Genomic DNA, 18,603 nt, shown 5'->3' with positions numbered 1-18,603 from the left:
AAGCTTCATATGGTGTCCTCTGAAGATGTCAACACTTTGCATTTGGTTTTTAATGCATTACTCGATTAATTAAATTAATATTCTCTCCTAATAATAGTAGCCCATCACCAGCATAGAATTAATCCCCCCAAAAAATAAGATAAAATAAATAATTTTATACATTATAATAAGAACTACGTGCTAGATGTGGATGCATTGTTAAGTGGCCATGACATCTCCACAATCTAATTAAACATATATTAGTTAGTAGTAGCCCATCACCAGCTATATATCATCTCAAAAAATTAAAGAAAATTTGCATATAATACCGTATTTTTATTATTATTTATAAATCGAGCCCTTTGATTTAGATGAGTCAGTTAAACTTAACTAAATCTCTGAGTTAAATTAACTATACTAATACAATTACAAAAATACCCTCGACTAAGTCGGGTATTTTAGTTATTTTAGAAATAAATATATTTTAGTTATTTTAGAAATAAAATATCTATACTTAACATAATATTTTCACTGTCTTAGTCCAGATACAACGCAGGATGTTTTCTGCACATACTCACTAAATCGTAGGACTCGATTTGTAAATAGTAAAAATGTATGGTGTAAACCACAATTGCGTTAAAAAAAAAATAGAGTGTTATATATAAATTTCCTCAAAATTTAAAATTTTGACGAATTCTACTAAATATATGATTTTGGGGGAGATTGTAAAGTGCCAAAAATAGCAACTTGAGTTGATCTTAATTTGAATCTTTGTTAATTAACTTGCTGTTTAGGGAGGCCGGGCTATAGATTTGTCATTTCGCATCTCACATTTATTGTTTATTACGGTAAGGTGACAAAAAGAATTATTTAATTACACTTAGATCCTTTAAACTATTGACCATTTTCACGTAAACTATCTCATTTATTTTCTCTAAAATAAAGGAGAAACAGCCCTAAAGCTTCTTAACGGAGAATAAATAAGAGGGCTTACGTGAAAATAGGCAAAAGTTTAAGGGGGGTTTAAGTGTAATAATCCTGCTAAAAAATAATGAAAAAGAATAGGGCTGCTAATAAACACATAATGTAGGATGCAAAGTGAAAAAAAATAATTACAAACAAAGATCCCCTATCATTTATGTTATTTTAATATGCCACATATTCGGTAAATTACCATTATAACCCTGATGCTTAATTCTTAATTTAAAAAGAAAAACAACGAATGAGATCGCGCCAGCTGTCCAAAAGCGCGTCACACTTTGAGGTATAAATATCGGTTGATCCCGCCCTTTTCCCCTTCACGTTCTTCCCTCCGCGCACGATCGGCTCACCGTACGCGCCGCCCAAACCCGCTTCTTTTTACCAAAAATAGAAGAAGAAGAGAGAGGGAAGAAATCTAAGCATCCTCCTCTTCTTGTCGGAGTCCGGACGTTGGATCGGCGGCGGGGGGGAAGAGATGGAAGGTCAAGATTGAGGGGGATTTGATGGGGAACTGCCTCCAGTCCTCCACCTCTTCTTCCACCTCCAGGGAGGTCCCGGTCGTCCCGCCGGCGCAGAAGACATCTGGTAATTTTATCATTAATTCTTTGCCATTTTTTGTTTTTTTTTAAGAAAAAAAAAACAATTAGGGTTCTTGAATTGCGATATGTCTCTTGAAATGGGGAGTAGAGTTCATTGATAGAGTTTCTTCTGCATCAGGTAATGTTGGGAAACCTGCGAATTCACCTACCAAGATGAGTATGAGTAGAGTTGCGTCCAAGCTCAGTAGTGTGGTTAGCGTGGCTGTCGTGCCCAAGGATGTGGAAGACTTTCGGCTAATGGCGGGATACGGGGATGTGAGCATATTTACGTACGACGAGTTGAAGCTGGCGACGAAGAATTTCCGGCCGGATTTGGTTCTCGGAGAGGGAGGGTTTGGCCTTGTTTACAGAGGCGTCGTAGATGAGACGGTAAGAACGGGTTTTGCGACCGTTGAAGTTGCCGTTAAGGAGCTTAATCGAGAAGGATTTCAAGGAGACAAGGAATGGCTGGTAATTAGTACTTGGATTGTTGGTTTTTCTTTGTTCTGTTTTTCCAGTACTACAGTGATTTCTTTCGGTTAGAATGATTAGTATTAGATCCCTTTGTTTAGAACTTGCGCAACAAACATCATTAAGATCTAAACAATGTTGAACGGGAACAGTAGGAGTTGAAGGAGTTACACTTTCTGTTTGAAGATGAATTCAGCAAACAGCGACGTTAGTTAAGCATTACTAATTTTGTAGCACACAAGCAGTTCATTCACTGTAATCAAGTTATATCTGTTGAATATCAAAGGTAGTTAACGAGTCCATATATGAGCATTTAATAGAAATAACAGTTGATTGAAATAAATCTCGCGATGTCATTGTACTGAAGAACTAGGGCTCATTTGGTTTTACATTTCTGCAGGCAGAAGTTAGCTATCTTGGGCAGTTCAGCCATCCAAATTTGGTCAAGCTTATCGGCTACTGCTGCGAGAATGAGCACAGGCTTCTAGTGTACGAGTACATGGCTGGTGGAAGCCTTGAAAATCACCTTTTCCGACGTACGAAAAGTGTCTTCCAACTAGTCTATTATGGTTTCTTAAAGTTGAATTGCTGATCTGTTAAAAGTCCATTTCTAACATTCATGATTATTCTTAAGAAATAGCATCTTCTAGCGTACTGCAATGCCATTTCATTTGTGTGAAATTATGTTCCTCGGTAAACCAGTTCTAAAATCATGTCTATCTATCGCATGAAATATGAAAATCATCAATGGTAAACTGAAGCGTTAAGGGTTTTTAACTACCCATTTGTCCTTATAGATCTAATAATAATTTCAGAATTCTAGTAGAGTATATTATTTATTAAAAGGAAATCCAAGCATTATGTTGCATTTTATTTTGTCATTGGAAGAACAGAATCAGCATTTTCTCCAACATATTTGCATGCATTTGAAAGGTTATCTTTTAAAAATTTCCAATAGAAAGGAGGAGAAACAGCATTTTCTTTTCCGACAAAATTTTGAGCATGTATCTCAGGTCTTATACAGTGAAAATCTACTCTCTTTTTTTCCTGCAAATAGTGTAACTTATTTCATAGTTCAAAAGTATTGTCAAAATGTACTAAGATTGGTTACCGTCAGAAGAAAATTGTTTTCTGATGGAGAGTTAGAGTAATAATAATTTCTTGACATGAATTCAAACGTTCTTTCCTACTGACACAGCCATCTCAAAACTAATCTATGGTAGGGATTTGCACTACTATGCCATGGCTGACTCGGGTGAAGATTGCCTTGGGTGTTGCCAGAGGGCTAGCCTTTCTCCATGGAGCTGATAGACCCGTTATTTACCGTGATTTCAAGACCTCAAATATTTTGCTTGATGAGGTTCATACCTTCTCCACACTTTAACACTTCTTTACTTTTAGGGATTTTTACTTAATTTGCTACTGAAAATTTTATCATAGTTACCACTACGTTCTTCAAATTATTATAATTGCCACCGAAATCAATGTGCTCTTTCAACTTCATACACCTTTCTCCCTCCCTTTTTATTCTATCATCTTGATAAAGATAAATGGTTATATGCCTACTGAGTTAGTTTCTATTTCTTTTCCTCAACATTTACAATGTAGAACCTTATCTAATTTCAAGAGTTCTTGGGCAGGAATATAATGCAAAACTTTCAGACTTTGGGCTTGCAAAAGAGGGACCTGTGGGAGAAAAGTCACATGTTTCAACAAAAGTCATGGGAACATATGGGTATGCAGCTCCTGAGTATGTCATGACCGGTAATTCATCATGGGATCTAAATTTCTGATTCATTAGTTGATAGTGTCAATATTTTCTTTAACATTTGATAACTTCTTGCACGAGGTTGCTATGGTTAAACAAATCCTCACTAGAAAATAAGCTCAGTTAATAAAGTAGCTTAATGATGGGATTGTTGGAAATTACTTTTGGACATGGATATTTGTATAGTATTTGCCGCAACTTCAATTCATACATAGGATAAGCATTTGGTTTTGTTCTGTATACAATTTCTGTAGGAGATTCTATATTCATGAATCTGGAATTTTAGATCCACAAAATTTTGCTCCGACCCAAGATCCAGGTTCAATTGGTGTATTTGCTGTATTATCATGGGCCATCCAAATCATTGATTAACATTTATTCTTGCATTAGTTAGCAGGTATTTTAATTCATGTGGCTAAAATTGTAAATGCTTCTCGAACTAGCTATCGTTTGTATGTCAAGATACTCATTTTGTTCTTCCATTGAAAACTTAGCTCATGAATGTTGAAGCATAGCAAATTAGTACTATCATGACTTCTTCTTTTCTTCCCAACTGGTCTCTTTGATTTACATCCCTCCTTAACTTGTATAGTTTGCTTTATCAGGACACCTATCTGCTAGAAGCGACGTCTATGGTTTCGGAGTTGTGCTGCTCGAGATGCTGATAGGGCGAAGAGCGATGGACAAGAACCGGCCTGCTCGAGAGCACAACCTAGTCGAGTGGGCTCGCCCTCTCTTGGTACGCAGTGGTAAGGTACTGAAGATAATTGATCAAAGAATGGAAGGCCAGTACTCGAGCAGGAGCGTAGAAAAGGTGGCCAAATTGACCTATGATTGTCTGAGCCAAAACCCCAAGGGAAGGCCTACCATGACACAGGTAGTGGAGATCTTTGAGGATCTTTTGGAGAATAAAGAGGACATGCAGCTCCAAAGTGGTGGTAATGCTGTAACTAAAGTCGATGACTCTGAACAGGGTAAGGAATAAGTAGGCAAAACTAGGAACAAAAATTAGTAGTTATCCACCATGACAAGAGAATCCAGGCAACAAGCAAAACAGCAGAAGCCAAAGAGATCTGCAAAGCAGTAACTATAACAGATGAACCTATTTACTCCATTTGAATGCTCTGCAGATGGAGGGAGATATTCTTACAGATGATATACTATCTCCATACAAGTCTAAAATTTTCTTTCTCTTTCTCTTTTTTCTTTTTTGTAAGTGATCAATTGTTTCACCTATTTAAGTAGGTTTCTGAGGCTAGGATGAGTGTAACTCTTTCATGGATTTTGAACCATTTAAGATTTTTGTAGCTGTGTTCATCAACAATGTAAGCAAGAACTATTTATGTTTGCACTAATTAAACATCATCTCTATACCTGCATCTTCATGCCATCTTCAGCAACACACAAGTAATCTAACAGTCTTGTAATATATAGCTTGAATGCCTAGGAATTTGCATCTTCTATCCAACAGCAGGGCATATTTAATGCCTAGGAAAACATTCTAATGATTTCATGGTGTCCCTATATCCTTGATATAGTGGAAGGTTTTAATTGCAGAAAGAAAATCTTTGAGAATCTCAAGGATTGCAGAATGAAACAGAAGTTGAATATGAAGTCTAGAACCAACTCCATGACAAGATCTAGAGACATACAACAACTGTCAAAGATGTAGAGCACTTATCCATGATCATCAAATGCAAACGATCGATGTGCTGATACATATATATCTAGTCGGATCAAATCAGACAGAGTCGGTCGGCACTGAATTCGGATCCAGACTCTCTATCTATGCCCACCTCTCTCTAGATTTGAGATTGTTGAACAGGGATCTATGTTGTTGAGATTTGTTTTACATATTATCTTCTTGAAATTTATATATAAATATTTTGGTTTGCCATAGGAATCTGCTTCTTCTTCTTTTTTTCCTATTGGTTAAGAGAGAAGGGAATCTCATATGTTTAAACCCAGAGTAAAAATTGTTGTTGATGGTTAGGGGTCTGACCACTACTTAAGGAGGAATTGGATGGGTTGGTGTTAAAGAATTATAAATCCTGATCTGGAAGTGAGCAGAGATTGGTGATAGGGAAGTGATCATAGAATGCACAAGAAGACTTTTATCTTTTTGTCTTCCTTTTTTTTTTGTTTGGATGAAAGCAACTGGCAGTTCTATGTCAAACTTCATGCACCTTTGCCAGTCAAATAGTAAATAAGAGAAAAACAAGCTATTTAGCTTTTAACCACCTCCACTCCATCTTTCTTTGAAATAGATGACAAAGTAAGCTATTCTCCCTTTTGAACCCATTTATTCCCTCTTAAAATGTCACACGTTTTTAATACATAGTTGAGAACCATAATAGCTCAAGTGCTAGTCTTATTGATATTTATTTCAACTCTATCTTAGCTAATTCGGACATATAGGTGGCTTTCTCTAGCAGATCAGGCTTAATTGACGCCAATTTTGTTGCGAGGTTCTAATCGGTTTTTCTTCGTCGCAAGCAGGACTCTGCAACGATATTCTCCAAGAGCCCAAATAGGAAATATGTTTCGATACTGTGAATAGGTAAGAAAGCAAAATCTGTTGTTGACTCCTATAATGTCCTGCAATGAGAGATCATTGACATAAGCAAAAGGCAACCACTAGAAAATCAAAAGAAAGGTGAGCACCACAATTTTCCCATAATTTAAACTTTTCCTAACTATGGAGTACCTTTCAGAAACTTATAATATAATAGGCATTTCAAACTATTGATTTTCAATCTTTTAAAGCTGATACTGAGAATATGAAGGTTTTACTGATTATGCCACAATAAATAAATATATTTGAACTCTTAGTCAAGGTCGTTTAGAGTTATACATACAATAGTTGCAGTGGAACATCTTGGAAATATTGATTATTACTTACTTGCTGCGGGAACTCGCCATTCTCCAATTGTAAATTGATCAACATCTTCGCTGCTCGGTGTAGAGGCTCTGGATCTCTATCAGCCTGCTCCAACAACAGATCTCAACTTTCTTACAATTGAGAATGACATGTCTTAAGTTTGAAAAAGTATATCTGATATAGGATATTGGACTATGCCACCTTTCTTACAAAGTATTAGGATTTGCTGCTTCTGGAAAGCTCACTTTATTGTAGCGATAAAGTCTAAAACTCTAAATTAGTTATCGAAAAAAGGGATTTCCTAACCACTATCCCTCATCAGTAACTATTACATTCAATTAGAATGAACCTGCTACTGCTTGTCTACTGCAAAACAAGCAAATTTAAATAAATAAGAAGTTTATCTATCCTATTGTTCCTTTGTTCCAAGTTCTAATTCATGCTTCACCTTCTAGTTTGAAATAAATTTTCTCAGGCTGAGGATTCTTCTCAAAATAGGTGGTGTCAAAATCAAGGTGAACGACCGAAACAAGGTTTATTACCTCTAGATATATTGAGACCAGTCTATCACAAACTTAAGAAGCTTCAGAAGGAAATACCTTTGAAATGAATAAGACTCCATAACAAATCAAAAAAGGCTAGATCATATCGAAAATATGAGAAAAACAAATGCATCATTTTGATATTTAGAAAAAAAGTGTCGTACAAAACAAACCTGCCCAGCATCAATTAGAGCTAGCATGGCCCATCCAGTGTTCACTGCATGAGATCGGTTGCCCTCAAGATTTGTGTAGACCTAATTAATTACAAGAGAAATATGGAGTACAAATTATTAGAACAGACCCAACGGAGCTCTTTAGAAATATTAAATCATCATTAATATCCCACTTTTAGCTTAAAATCTTCAATCATGTATAACTTTAGAGTAAACCTGATGACAAAAGTGAGAGATACTGTATAAAATGATGAGCTCTTGCACAAACTAGTAAAATGAAAATTATAGATTTACTTGAAAAGTTTCACCTTATTTTTGGATGAAAGATAACTCTCCCCCCAACCACCTGATGCCAATTGCTTTGATAGCAAATATTGGCATGCTTTTCGTATGCAAGAGCTGTTCTCGTAGGTCCTTCCAGCAGCAACTAATCCCTTAACTCCAAACCATATACCGTACGTGAAGCAAATACCCCAGGAGCCATACCTTTAGAAAATAGATCCAAATTTTCAATTATAAACCAATTTGAAATAAAGGTAGGAGGACCATTTATTAAATGGGATGTTAAAATTATTGATTTCTTACAGCAAGTATATATACCCCAGATATGCCCAGTAATGAATGAGTTCAAAATTGTTGATCTGAAGATCAGATACTCTATACATACCATGAACCATTAGGCTCTTGTTTCTTTTCAATGAAATTAGCTGCCTTTCTAATGCAATTGTCTATCTCTTCTTTGCGGTGTCCAGGGTATAATCTTTGAAATGATGTTAAAGCCTGAATTGCTGATGAAGTACATTCAGTACATCTGCCGATGAACTTAATAATGTTAACTTCTTGTACAGAGACAGTACAAATATCAAAGTTGCCTTAATAGAACTAAAGAAGTTATGTCGCTTACGGATGATCGATCACAACATCCTCAAAAATTTCAGAAGGATTGAAAGCCTGTGTAGTTAACAGAAACATGTCAGTATAATATAATGAAAACATTCAAGAAAGCAAGCCTAATAAAAAAAAACTTTGATCGAACATCACATTTGGTACTAGTATGAGTTTTATCCTTGTGTACTCCGATGAAAGGAGCATTAATTCGAAGAGCTAAACCAAAAATAAAAAGTTTATGTGCAGCATCAATAACAAGATAATCTTGCTTGACAAAGTCTAAAATTGGTTTAAAACTCACGAAGGTATAACTTTTATAATTATACAAGAAAGCCTCTGAGCTTCCTCGTGCAATTGGATTCTTGTCCAATGTGCTAAGAACTGAAATAGTTATATGAGGAAAAGTTCTTTGCACAAAAATGTCAAATTCAATTTTGTTTCTAGTCTGTGCATTTTCTGTATACAATGGGACATTTCTTTGCCATTCTAACCATTCTAAACTTCAAAAAATATATGAGGAGGTGCCGAGAAAAGCACAACTTCAGTTTCCTGAGGGGGGGAGGGGAGAACAAATTTCTAATCTAACTCAACGCAATACAAAGAAAAATAACAAAAGTATTCCAGACAACTAAACTGAGAACTGAGAATTACTATGACTACTTTTATAGTTTAACCTTGAATCAACAATATAGTATCATATGATACAAGTATAACACAATTCTAGAATTTAAGCATTGACAGAGAAACCTTAGCTCTATCATTGAAAATGCCATTTTAATCTAAACCTAACATTGTATAAGAATGGGCTTCAAAGAAGCTTCGAAAGAACTAAGGAAAATAAGCTGAAAGAGTAAAGATATAAATGCACCCACCTCTATCCATGCATAAGATCTTGTGAGTCCATAAGATCCAAAACCACCATCCGTATTCTACATAGAAGTAAATAATAAAATTAAATACAAATGAGCCAACAGTAGAATAACAAAAATATGTACAATATAAAAATAACTAAAACTAAAGTTTCTTCTGTGAACAGAGAAAAACAATATTATGAGCAGTACTACCTCATAAAAGGCTGGATAAAAGGCATTTGTAATAGTCAAAGTGCAATTGATCTTAGCAAAAATGCAATATATCATGCTAGAACCAAGTACTTAATGTCCATTACTGTAAGCTCGAGGAACTGACTAACTGTTGCTTGAATCTAGGTGTGTGACTCACCTTGATTAGTAACTGACTAACTGTTGCTTGAATCTAGGTCATAAGAACTTGAGTTTTTGACCAAACTCGCCCTCTTATAAATTTTATTTATCAAAATAGATTACACCCCAAATTTAATACCAAAAGGGGTTTGTTTTATTATAACTGTTAGTAAACGATAATAAGTCAGCGTTTTACTTTTAGATGCTGAACTACTCAATTTCATATGTCATAAGTCATAACTTTCTAACCAATATTCTATTTTGTACATATGTTAAGAAGATGAAAGAAAAATGAATGTAATAATTTTGATTGAAGCATAATCGAACCTCAAACGAGAAAATATAGATAAAATATAAAAGAAAAAAGTTTAGAGAGTCGTAATTTTGTGCTCAATTATCCATTTTAGTTATAAAATATATTGTTGCGAAGATATGGAACATGATCTATAGGTTGGAGTAGTATAGCTATTCGCCGCAGCCAATTGCATTCAGAATCGCAAAAAAATGACAGTAGCTCCTCTAAATTTTAATTTTAAATTTTTTCCAGCTTTTGCTAATAAAATGCTGAACTTTTGTCACCTTCTCTCTTCTCTACAATAGCCTCACCAAGATCCGAGAACCATGGTCCTCAACAACCGCGCAGAATTTTCAATTTTTCATGTTATTTTTTTTGCCAAATGCTATATAATATGCAAAAATAAAGGATTGAGAAGCTTTTTGTTCTCATTCTAATACTTCTTCTTCCTATTTCTCTTCTATATCCTGAGCATATGATTTTACTTTCTCATCTCCTTTTCGATATGCCTGATCTACTTTTACCAGGTTGGCATCCATGGCCTCTTTCATTGCAGCTGTAGATGCTACTGCAACAGAATTTTTGTCAAGTTCTTCACCAATAAAATAGTAACATCATCTGCATGATTATTACTTATCTATGTTCTAAACTAGATCATTTTCCATAATAAGGGAAAACTAACAGTGACAACAATATGGCCTATGGGTGTGTATTCTAATTTGCTAATTTTTAGATTCATAGCGAGATCATACGCTTCTTTATAGTTTTTCTTTTATTTTTTAATCTTCTAAAGGGATAAGACCAAGAAAAAGGAACTTCAATCTAAAACTCCAAAAATTTTGGAGTCTGAAACTGAAATCAAAACTTCGAACATACTTAGTGAGTTACTTCTTAGAAGGGCTTCTCTAGTTTTCTTAAGCCTTCTAAATTGGAAGCTCGATTGGTTTTCTCGGAGACGGGTTTCTTTTGCTCTTGCTTGGAGCTTTGTTACCAATTTCATTGCTAGTAGATTCTGTTTTGATGGCCCACGGATTTTCCATTTGAGAAGAATTTTCCACGTAAATTTAGTGTTCTAGCTTATCTTGTGGTTAATATTGTTACTTGGAACTAAGCAGCATATGTTTTTTTTTTTTACTTGGAACTAGCAGCATATGGTGTTTATATACATTCACTTTTTAAAACTTTATCAAGAATTAGAACTTTTAAGTTAGCATAGTGACATTTGTTCACACTGCAACGAAATACGCAATTCCTGAAGACTTACCATGAAAGACAGAATTATGTTCACGGTATCATAAAGTCTCCTTGCATCTAATGGTTCACCAACATGTTCTGGAGAAATCTCAGACAACAATAGTGCAACCTGGGATAAAAGAAGACTGCATTAGCAATTCAAATCCTTTACAGAAGAAATTTATGTACAAGTACCTTAAGTGCAGTGCAATCTGATACAGACCATCCATGGTCTACAGAAGAAAAGGGCCATGCACCTTTAGATATATGACGGTATCAGAAACTAAGATCACCAGGACAATCTTTGCGAATCTATCAAAGTGTAGAATAGATCAAATACTAACAATCTTGAGAAAAGATAACAGATACATTAAGAAAAATCCCAATTGACATAAAATAAACCTGTGTAACTTTGATGCAGTAATGAGCCTCTTAAGAGTAGGACTATAATGAATACTATTGGAAAATTTTAAAAAGAAATTCAACGACGTAAATAAACCTGCGTATATTTGATGAAGTCATGAGCCCTCTTAAGAGTAGGACCATACTCTTCAAGAAGGTTAGTTGCAATAAGTGCTTGAATTGTTAAAACTGTGTCCCACAATTGGCTGCCTTCATTTGACTGCATTTCATAAACATCTTTTCTGAGAAGGATATAGTTTATTTCACAATATTTTAAGAGGAAATAATGCAAACTTGCAAATGGTAGCCCAAGGTAAGCTGTTAGATTGTTAGTATGGAATATTTCTATATCTACAACTGAAAACTCTTCTATAACAATTAACAACTGAAGAGGACCAAATAGCATCAGTATAAAGAGGAAGTATTGATTGATTAAACATCATTTGTAAACCTGCATCTTCATGCCATCTTCAGCAACCCACAAGTAATCGAACAATCTCGGAAGATGTAGCTTGAATGCCTCAGAATTGGGATCTTCTATCCAACAGCAGAGCATATTTAATACCTGCTTAACAAGTAACAGTCAGATGTATGAGAGCCACATGATATAATAGCACTTAAAAAGCACTATAGTGATTTTGTGATGTCCCTATATCCTTGAAATATTGGAAGTTTTTTTTTGGCAGAAAGTAAACCCATTGCAGGTTTTATTTTATATTCTTGACATATCATAAGCTCATAAGACTTAGCATAGGCTAAATAAAGAGATTACCTCTCACCGATACATAGATTGGACAAGCGGATTAACCCTCTTAGGAAATAGAAGAACAACATCTGACTAAGAGAACCATTCTAGAATATTATAGCTTTGAAGTCTTTCTCTACTTTCTCTTTGGACGTCAGGTTATAAAATATACCTTTGATCAAGTAATTACCTCATCTTGAAATAAAGAAATTATCATCCATCTTCTAACAGTGTTCAACTCCAATTTCCTTTTAAGATAAATTAAGAAGCCCGTGCGAACTCAAACTTACCTTCTGAACACAACTGATACAAATATATTGAGAATTCTCGTCTTCATAATGAATATGTTCAATGGCGGTGTCCAAAGCTTTTTGTCTCAACTTGCTAAAAGGCCAATGCATTAGAATTGGTTCAACAAACTTGTGAAGGGAAGCCCAAAGGAGGTCCTGTATGAACCCATGAGGATAGTACAGATCTTCCTGCAATAAAGAGCAAAGAATAGCTTACAGTTTACATCACGTCAGAAACATAAATTATCATCTTTACTGAACCAGAACAAGGAAAAACATAGAGTACTATCACTAACAGCTTCAATTATCATATCATAATTAACGAAACATGTTGAATTAGACAGACTAGTGAAGGCCCAAAGTAGTGAAGTTGGTGGTAATATTATGCCACAAATTGATTTGAAAACATATATGATACATTAAGGGAAGTAGGGGAAAATTAATGTCTAAGAAATGAAAAAGGGCATAAAGCTGAAAACCTTTGCGCAATGATTCCGAGCCTTATTCCAATCAATCTGGTGGTAGGGAAGAGTATACAACTCCTTTCTTAGTTCTAATACTGTCGGTGTAACTGGACCAACAAATCTCTTCCCATAGATATAAGACATTGGCAAGTAGACCATTCGGCAGTGGCTCCACATTCTTCCTGCAAGACAAGAGAGAAAACATATCAAAATTCTTCTCGGCAAAAGAAGAATTTAAAAGGAAAAAAAAAAATTTGGCATCTACAGTTGCAGATAGTAATTGTTCAAGTACAAGGAGAACTAAGAAATCCTCAGTCAAATCCATCAAAAGAGGGAAATAAGAATCAAAAAAATTCAATCTTGGATCAAGGGCGAACACAGAAGGAAGACATCAAATTATGAAAAGTTCATGAAGAGAATCAAAACATCTCAATAGTATTCCAAAGACATAGAAAAGATATGAAGACCAAGGCAATAAAAGAAGAAAGATAAAAAGAGTCAACAAATTGAAGTTTGATGCACTGGGGGGATAATAAGTAGAAGAAGAATGTAATATTATTTTAAATATAAAAATAGTTATTTTCTATATAAATAGACATTTAAAAAGAAATTAATTTTATGATAGCTATTTTTGTATTTGAAATTTTAGCTGAGTAAATGGATTGGAGAAACAAAAAAAACCTGGATGAAATGGGAGGAAAAATGGGAGTAACCACATTTCTGGAAGCAATGGATTATTGCCAGACCAATCAAACACTCCAAGTACCTGCGAATATATACATATATATATATATAATATATAATCAAAATGATTAGGAGAGGAATTTAAAATGAGAAAATTGAGAGGATAGTTGAGATAATTATAATTAATTTTTAGGTATTTTGTTATTCGCACGTGTGTCTATAATGATTTTGTAATCTGATCTTTTTTTTTTTTCTCTATAATTTTTGTTTAGCGTTAATTTAGCTAACTGATATCGATTAAATTATTAAAATATCTTTATATTTTTATCTTTTCTGTGAAGAAGACAGGAGTAATTTAAGTATTTATAAATTATTTTATATATGAGGAAGTAATTTTTTTTTTATAGGTGGTGTAAATCGCAAATAGATTCTTTTTTTTTTAACGTACAGAGAGCCACATCTTCCCCCATGATGGAATAGCAGTCGCACCACCATGGCTTAATATCCAGCTTCTCCCTCTCTCCGTCGCCCCATCGCCGCCGTATGCTCTGTCGCCGAGCAACCGCAATGCCACGTAACACAACACCGAACCAAACATGGTGCTGTCTCCCTCGATATGAAAACCCCATCCTCCATCTTCATTCTGCATGCATGCATGCATGCAAAAAATTAATCAATAAATCATGGACGTGAATTAAAGTGATCTTTTCTGGTATCCATGTATGGAATTTTTTGCATGCCTGATGGTTATAAAGATATCGCTTCATCTCCCGCCGGTGTTCCGGCGACAAGATAGTATTCAGAGTCCCGGTGACGGATAAAACTATTAACTGCATCAAATTATTAAGATCGATCATTTCTTTTGTAATTCCTTGCAGATAAATGTGTGTGTGTATATATATATATATATATATATATATATATATATACCAAGCCAGGCATATAGAACAATGGACCACCAAAATCTCCAGGCCAGTGTCCATCGCCTGCCTGGAGAGTAGAATAACGGCTGACGGCCCTCCTTAAGCAAGTCAATACGACTTCCTCGCTGACCTCCTCGTGCTCTGCTAGCTTCACCATCGGAAGAAGCTCCAGGTCAACAGGATTCTCCTTCGCAAACTGCATGCAAATAATTTAACTTCATCTGGACTAGTGGACGATAAAATAAAAAAAAATGTATACATATAGATATATACCTGCATTCGCATGATGAGATCGGCATTTTGCTTCATCTGGAAGCGATGCAGTCGAAAGGCCTCGCGAGCCTGCTCCACGGCGGCGATCTCGTCGGCGGTGCCGGAGTTGGGATCGAACTCCCACACCTGCCTCCCCACGTAGTTGTTCGTCGTCCTCAGCCACGGGCCGCCGCCCTCGGCGATCTTAAGCCGCCACATTGCCCGATCAATCACGAATTTTAAGGTAGAGATGGGCAAGCCGGCCAAAAGAGTAGGAGTAGGAGTAGGAGGAGTATAGTTTGGGAGGAGTAGGATATATTAATCGGATATATAAAGAGCCCTCCTTGATTGATTCTAATTATAAACAGACAAAGTTGCTGTTAAGACTATGACACGATAACCGAAGGAATTTATGATGCATAGTTCTCTTAGTTGCGTCATGCGTCACAAAGCAAGCAACCACAGTTGGAAGGTAACACAAGGTACAGAAGAACTGTAGCAATATTTTATGAGTTATTTTACGATGTTCATTACTCTTCAAGAAAACTCATCAAATAACTTTACTTCTAATTAAAATATTATACAGAAAGTTTGGAAGGTAACACAAGGTCGACATTCCCTAGAGCTCATAAATATGGTCCCTTTAGGAATCTTCTTCAAGTAGGGTGCAGGTCGGTCCACTCACAGAAGCCCTGTCCTGAGCTCAATTATCTATCCCTTACCTACTAGTTCAAAAGATTGTAGATAAATGATAACAAAATATAAGTTTAGATTCAATTTTACATTATATTAATAAGTTGACTTTTGGTCAATGTTATGTAGTTTATTAATTAACTATTATTTTTATAGGGAAATTTGCATTTAGTGCCCTATCTTTTAGTCTATTTTCATTTTACACCTTTCTTATTAGCAAGTTAAGTCCTATATTTTTATCTATATACATAAAACACCAATATTATTAGATTTGTTATATAAATTTAACCAAATTCTTAGATTAAGTTAACTATATATTAAAAAAGGTAGGGTGTTAAATGCAAATTTCACTGATTTATAATATTCCTATTTTGATTGCATCACCGCATGCGTAACAAAAAAAAGATAAGCAGGGGCAATCTCGTCATTCCAACCTCTCTCTCCTTCCCACTTATCTCCCCCCCCCCCAAATTTCTCTTCGTCTGCAACCAAACGGCAACAACTCCCATGGCGGCGTTGACGGTGGCAAGCGAGGAGGAGGAGGAGAAGTTGACGGAAGCGGCAGCGGAGGATCTGATCGAGATCCTAGATCCGTCGTCTACCTCCCCGCTCGACCTCGCTCGCTACGTGAATCACGTTCGCGACCCCGGCGCCGGCGCGATCTCGACGTTCGAGGGCACGACCCGTGGCACCTTCAATGGTAAGCGGGTGGTGGAGCTCCGCTACGAGGCGTACGTCCCCATGGCCCTCCGCCGCCTACGCGGCATCTGCGCCGAAGCCCGCGCCGCGTGGGACCTCCGCCGCCTCGCGGTCGCCCACCGGCTCGGCACCGTCCCCGTCGGAGAGGCGAGCGTCTTCGTCGCCGCCTCCGCCGTCCACCGCGCCGACGCGCTCGAGGCGTGCCGCTTCGTGATCGACGAGATCAAGGCCTCCGTCCCCATCTGGAAGAAGGAGGTGTACGATAACGGCGAGGTCTGGAAGGAGAACGCCGAGTTCTTGGAGAGGAATCACGAGGGAAGGGTGCACGATAAGGCCGCGCGGCGATGCTGCGGGCACAAGGTAAGGGTGGAAGAGGGAGGAGGAGGATCTTCCTGACCGTCCGATGTAAATCTGAGGGTCAATGATTTTTTCCTGATGTTCCGTTGTCCTGCTGCTTATTTTGACTTTAGTCGAGTAAGCCACCACTGTATTACAGGTGGATAAAGTTGACTTGTTCTTTCCCAAAAATAAATTTGGCTGTGTTTACCGGTGGAATAAAGGAAGAATAGGCATAGCTATTCTAATTTTTAATATTAGTAGAGTTATTTTAATAATAATTATATTTGATAGCGGTATAAAGTTGATGTAAAAATATTTGAGAACTAGTGATATTTTAATTTAAATGATAAAAATACCCTTGAATTGGTGGGAAATAATATTTCAAAAAATTTCTTGTATTATGCAAGTATGTGGGTTATAACTCTGTACTACGTGAATATGCGGAGTTACAACCCCGTACTACGTGAATATGCTGGGTTATAACATCACACTTAGATATGTAGTTAATATCATCACACTTAGATATGTGAATATGCGGGGTTACAATCCCGTACTACGTGAATATGCTGGGTTATAACATCACACTTAGATATGTAGGTAATATCATCACACTTAGATATGTAGGCAAGTATATAGGGTTGCATTTGGAGGAGAGGAGAGAGAAAGATGAAATAGTAATCTTAGCTGAAATGATTAATAATTATGTGTTGTCATCTCAAAAGGTAAAATATTAATCTTGGGTTACCAATAAATAGCTTTTAAAAAGTTGTATGAAATAAGATGAGAAAAAATGTTGAATTAGTATACTAGAATAAGGTAATATATTATTTAATTACAACACTAGAATAACGAGGCTTATTCTAAAATAAATCTATTCCTATTCTATATAAGTGAACTGGGGCAAAAAAAATTTAAGAAAAAATTTGCTCTTTTTATCTACATAATATCCATAATTTTCTACGTATGCCCATCACTTTAAACACTTATTAAGGAATACTCATATTTTTAGTTCAAATACAGATTTAGATACGAATATTGAATAAATAGAAAAATTTAAAACTATCATAACTAAATTAATATGGATAATTTTCGTATAAAGGATCAAATCCTAAATGGACGCCGATAGAATTTTAAACGATTTATGATCTTTATTTAGAGATAATTAACACAAAATATTAAGAGTTTAAAAAAAAAAATCTTGCATACTCAATACATATAAAATTAGCAAAATTAATCTCTATAAATAATATATAATACATCATTAGTAACAATATAAATATACTATTTAAAAATTATAAATTATTTAAAAAATATGTGAGTAAACGAATATCTAAAATTTGTATATGAATTCAAAAATTATATTCGACCCATATCCGAATCCATATCCGAAATTTTTTCAAACATATCCAAAATTAAACTATAGTAAAAGAGAGTTTTTCCATGATCTCCTGCACAAGTGGGTGTGTTTATCAAGTTTCTTGGATTAGACTTCCTCGTGAGAAGTCAGTCTGATTAAGAATATTAGTTCGTCTTGTTTTAGTCTCCTACATGAAGTCATAGATAATTATACGTCTTTCAATTAAATTAAGAGATTTATAAGGAGTTTCCTAATTGGATTAGGAGTGTATCTTAGTTTAAATAAGAGAAGGATGTGAGTTTTGGAGATCTATATAAAGTAGTCAATATGAGTCAGGGGTGTCAAAATAAATAAGTGGCTTAGACTCGGCTCGGCTAAAACTTGGGCTTAACCCGACTCAAGCTCCTGAGCTTATTTTTAGGCTCGATTTGAATTTTGAGTCGAGCCGGAGTTAGCTTGCTCAAGCTCGGCTCGATAGACTCGTTTGTGTCTTGATTTAGCGAGAGCATCTTGGAATAGGGAACAACAAATTTCTCCACTAAGGAGAGAATAAAGCTGTGTTTGCTTCAGCTTGTGTGGTTTTTTGATTTGTTAATGGGGAGTAGAGACGTCTTCCTCCTCCTCCGTCGGCTTCGACGTTGGCCTCCTCATCCTCCTCCTCTCTCACCTCCTCATATGACCTTCTCGTCCTTCGTTGGCAAGCTATCGCCGCCTCCTCCTCCTCCTCCGTTGACAAGTCATTATCGCGGCCTCTTCCTATTCAC

At 35.9% G+C, this 18,603-nt stretch overlaps 2 protein-coding genes and 1 pseudogene across 2 annotated transcripts; 2 read left to right on the top strand and 1 right to left on the bottom strand.

Moving 5' to 3' along the window:
- Positions 1 to 1,279: 1,279 nt before the first annotated feature.
- Positions 1,280 to 5,156, top strand: LOC140799526 (probable serine/threonine-protein kinase PBL17). The gene is made up of 6 exons (XM_073153874.1): positions 1,280 to 1,545; positions 1,678 to 2,009; positions 2,410 to 2,545; positions 3,233 to 3,369; positions 3,650 to 3,773; positions 4,383 to 5,156. The coding sequence occupies exons 1-6, from the start codon at positions 1,464 to 1,466 to the stop codon at positions 4,760 to 4,762; spliced, it is 1,191 nt and encodes a 396-aa protein (XP_073009975.1). The 5' UTR covers positions 1,280 to 1,463; the 3' UTR covers positions 4,763 to 5,156.
- Positions 5,157 to 6,002: 846 nt separating this feature from the next.
- On the bottom strand, positions 6,003 to 15,039 carry LOC140799834 (cycloartenol synthase-like; annotated as a pseudogene).
- An 875-nt stretch (positions 15,040 to 15,914) lies between these two features.
- LOC140799607 (molybdopterin synthase catalytic subunit) lies at positions 15,915 to 16,736 on the top strand. Its single transcript, XM_073153989.1, has one exon. The coding sequence runs from the start codon at positions 15,952 to 15,954 to the stop codon at positions 16,537 to 16,539; it is 588 nt and encodes a 195-aa protein (XP_073010090.1). The 5' UTR covers positions 15,915 to 15,951; the 3' UTR covers positions 16,540 to 16,736.
- The last annotated feature ends 1,867 nt before the right edge of the window (positions 16,737 to 18,603 follow it).

Source organism: Typha latifolia, chromosome 13, assembly GCF_019914945.1.
Source record: "Typha latifolia isolate L0001 chromosome 13, TyphaL0001v2, whole genome shotgun sequence".
In the NCBI taxonomy this organism is placed as follows: domain Eukaryota; kingdom Viridiplantae; phylum Streptophyta; class Magnoliopsida; order Poales; family Typhaceae; genus Typha; species Typha latifolia.
This window is presented reverse-complemented; position numbering and strand designations above follow the sequence as displayed.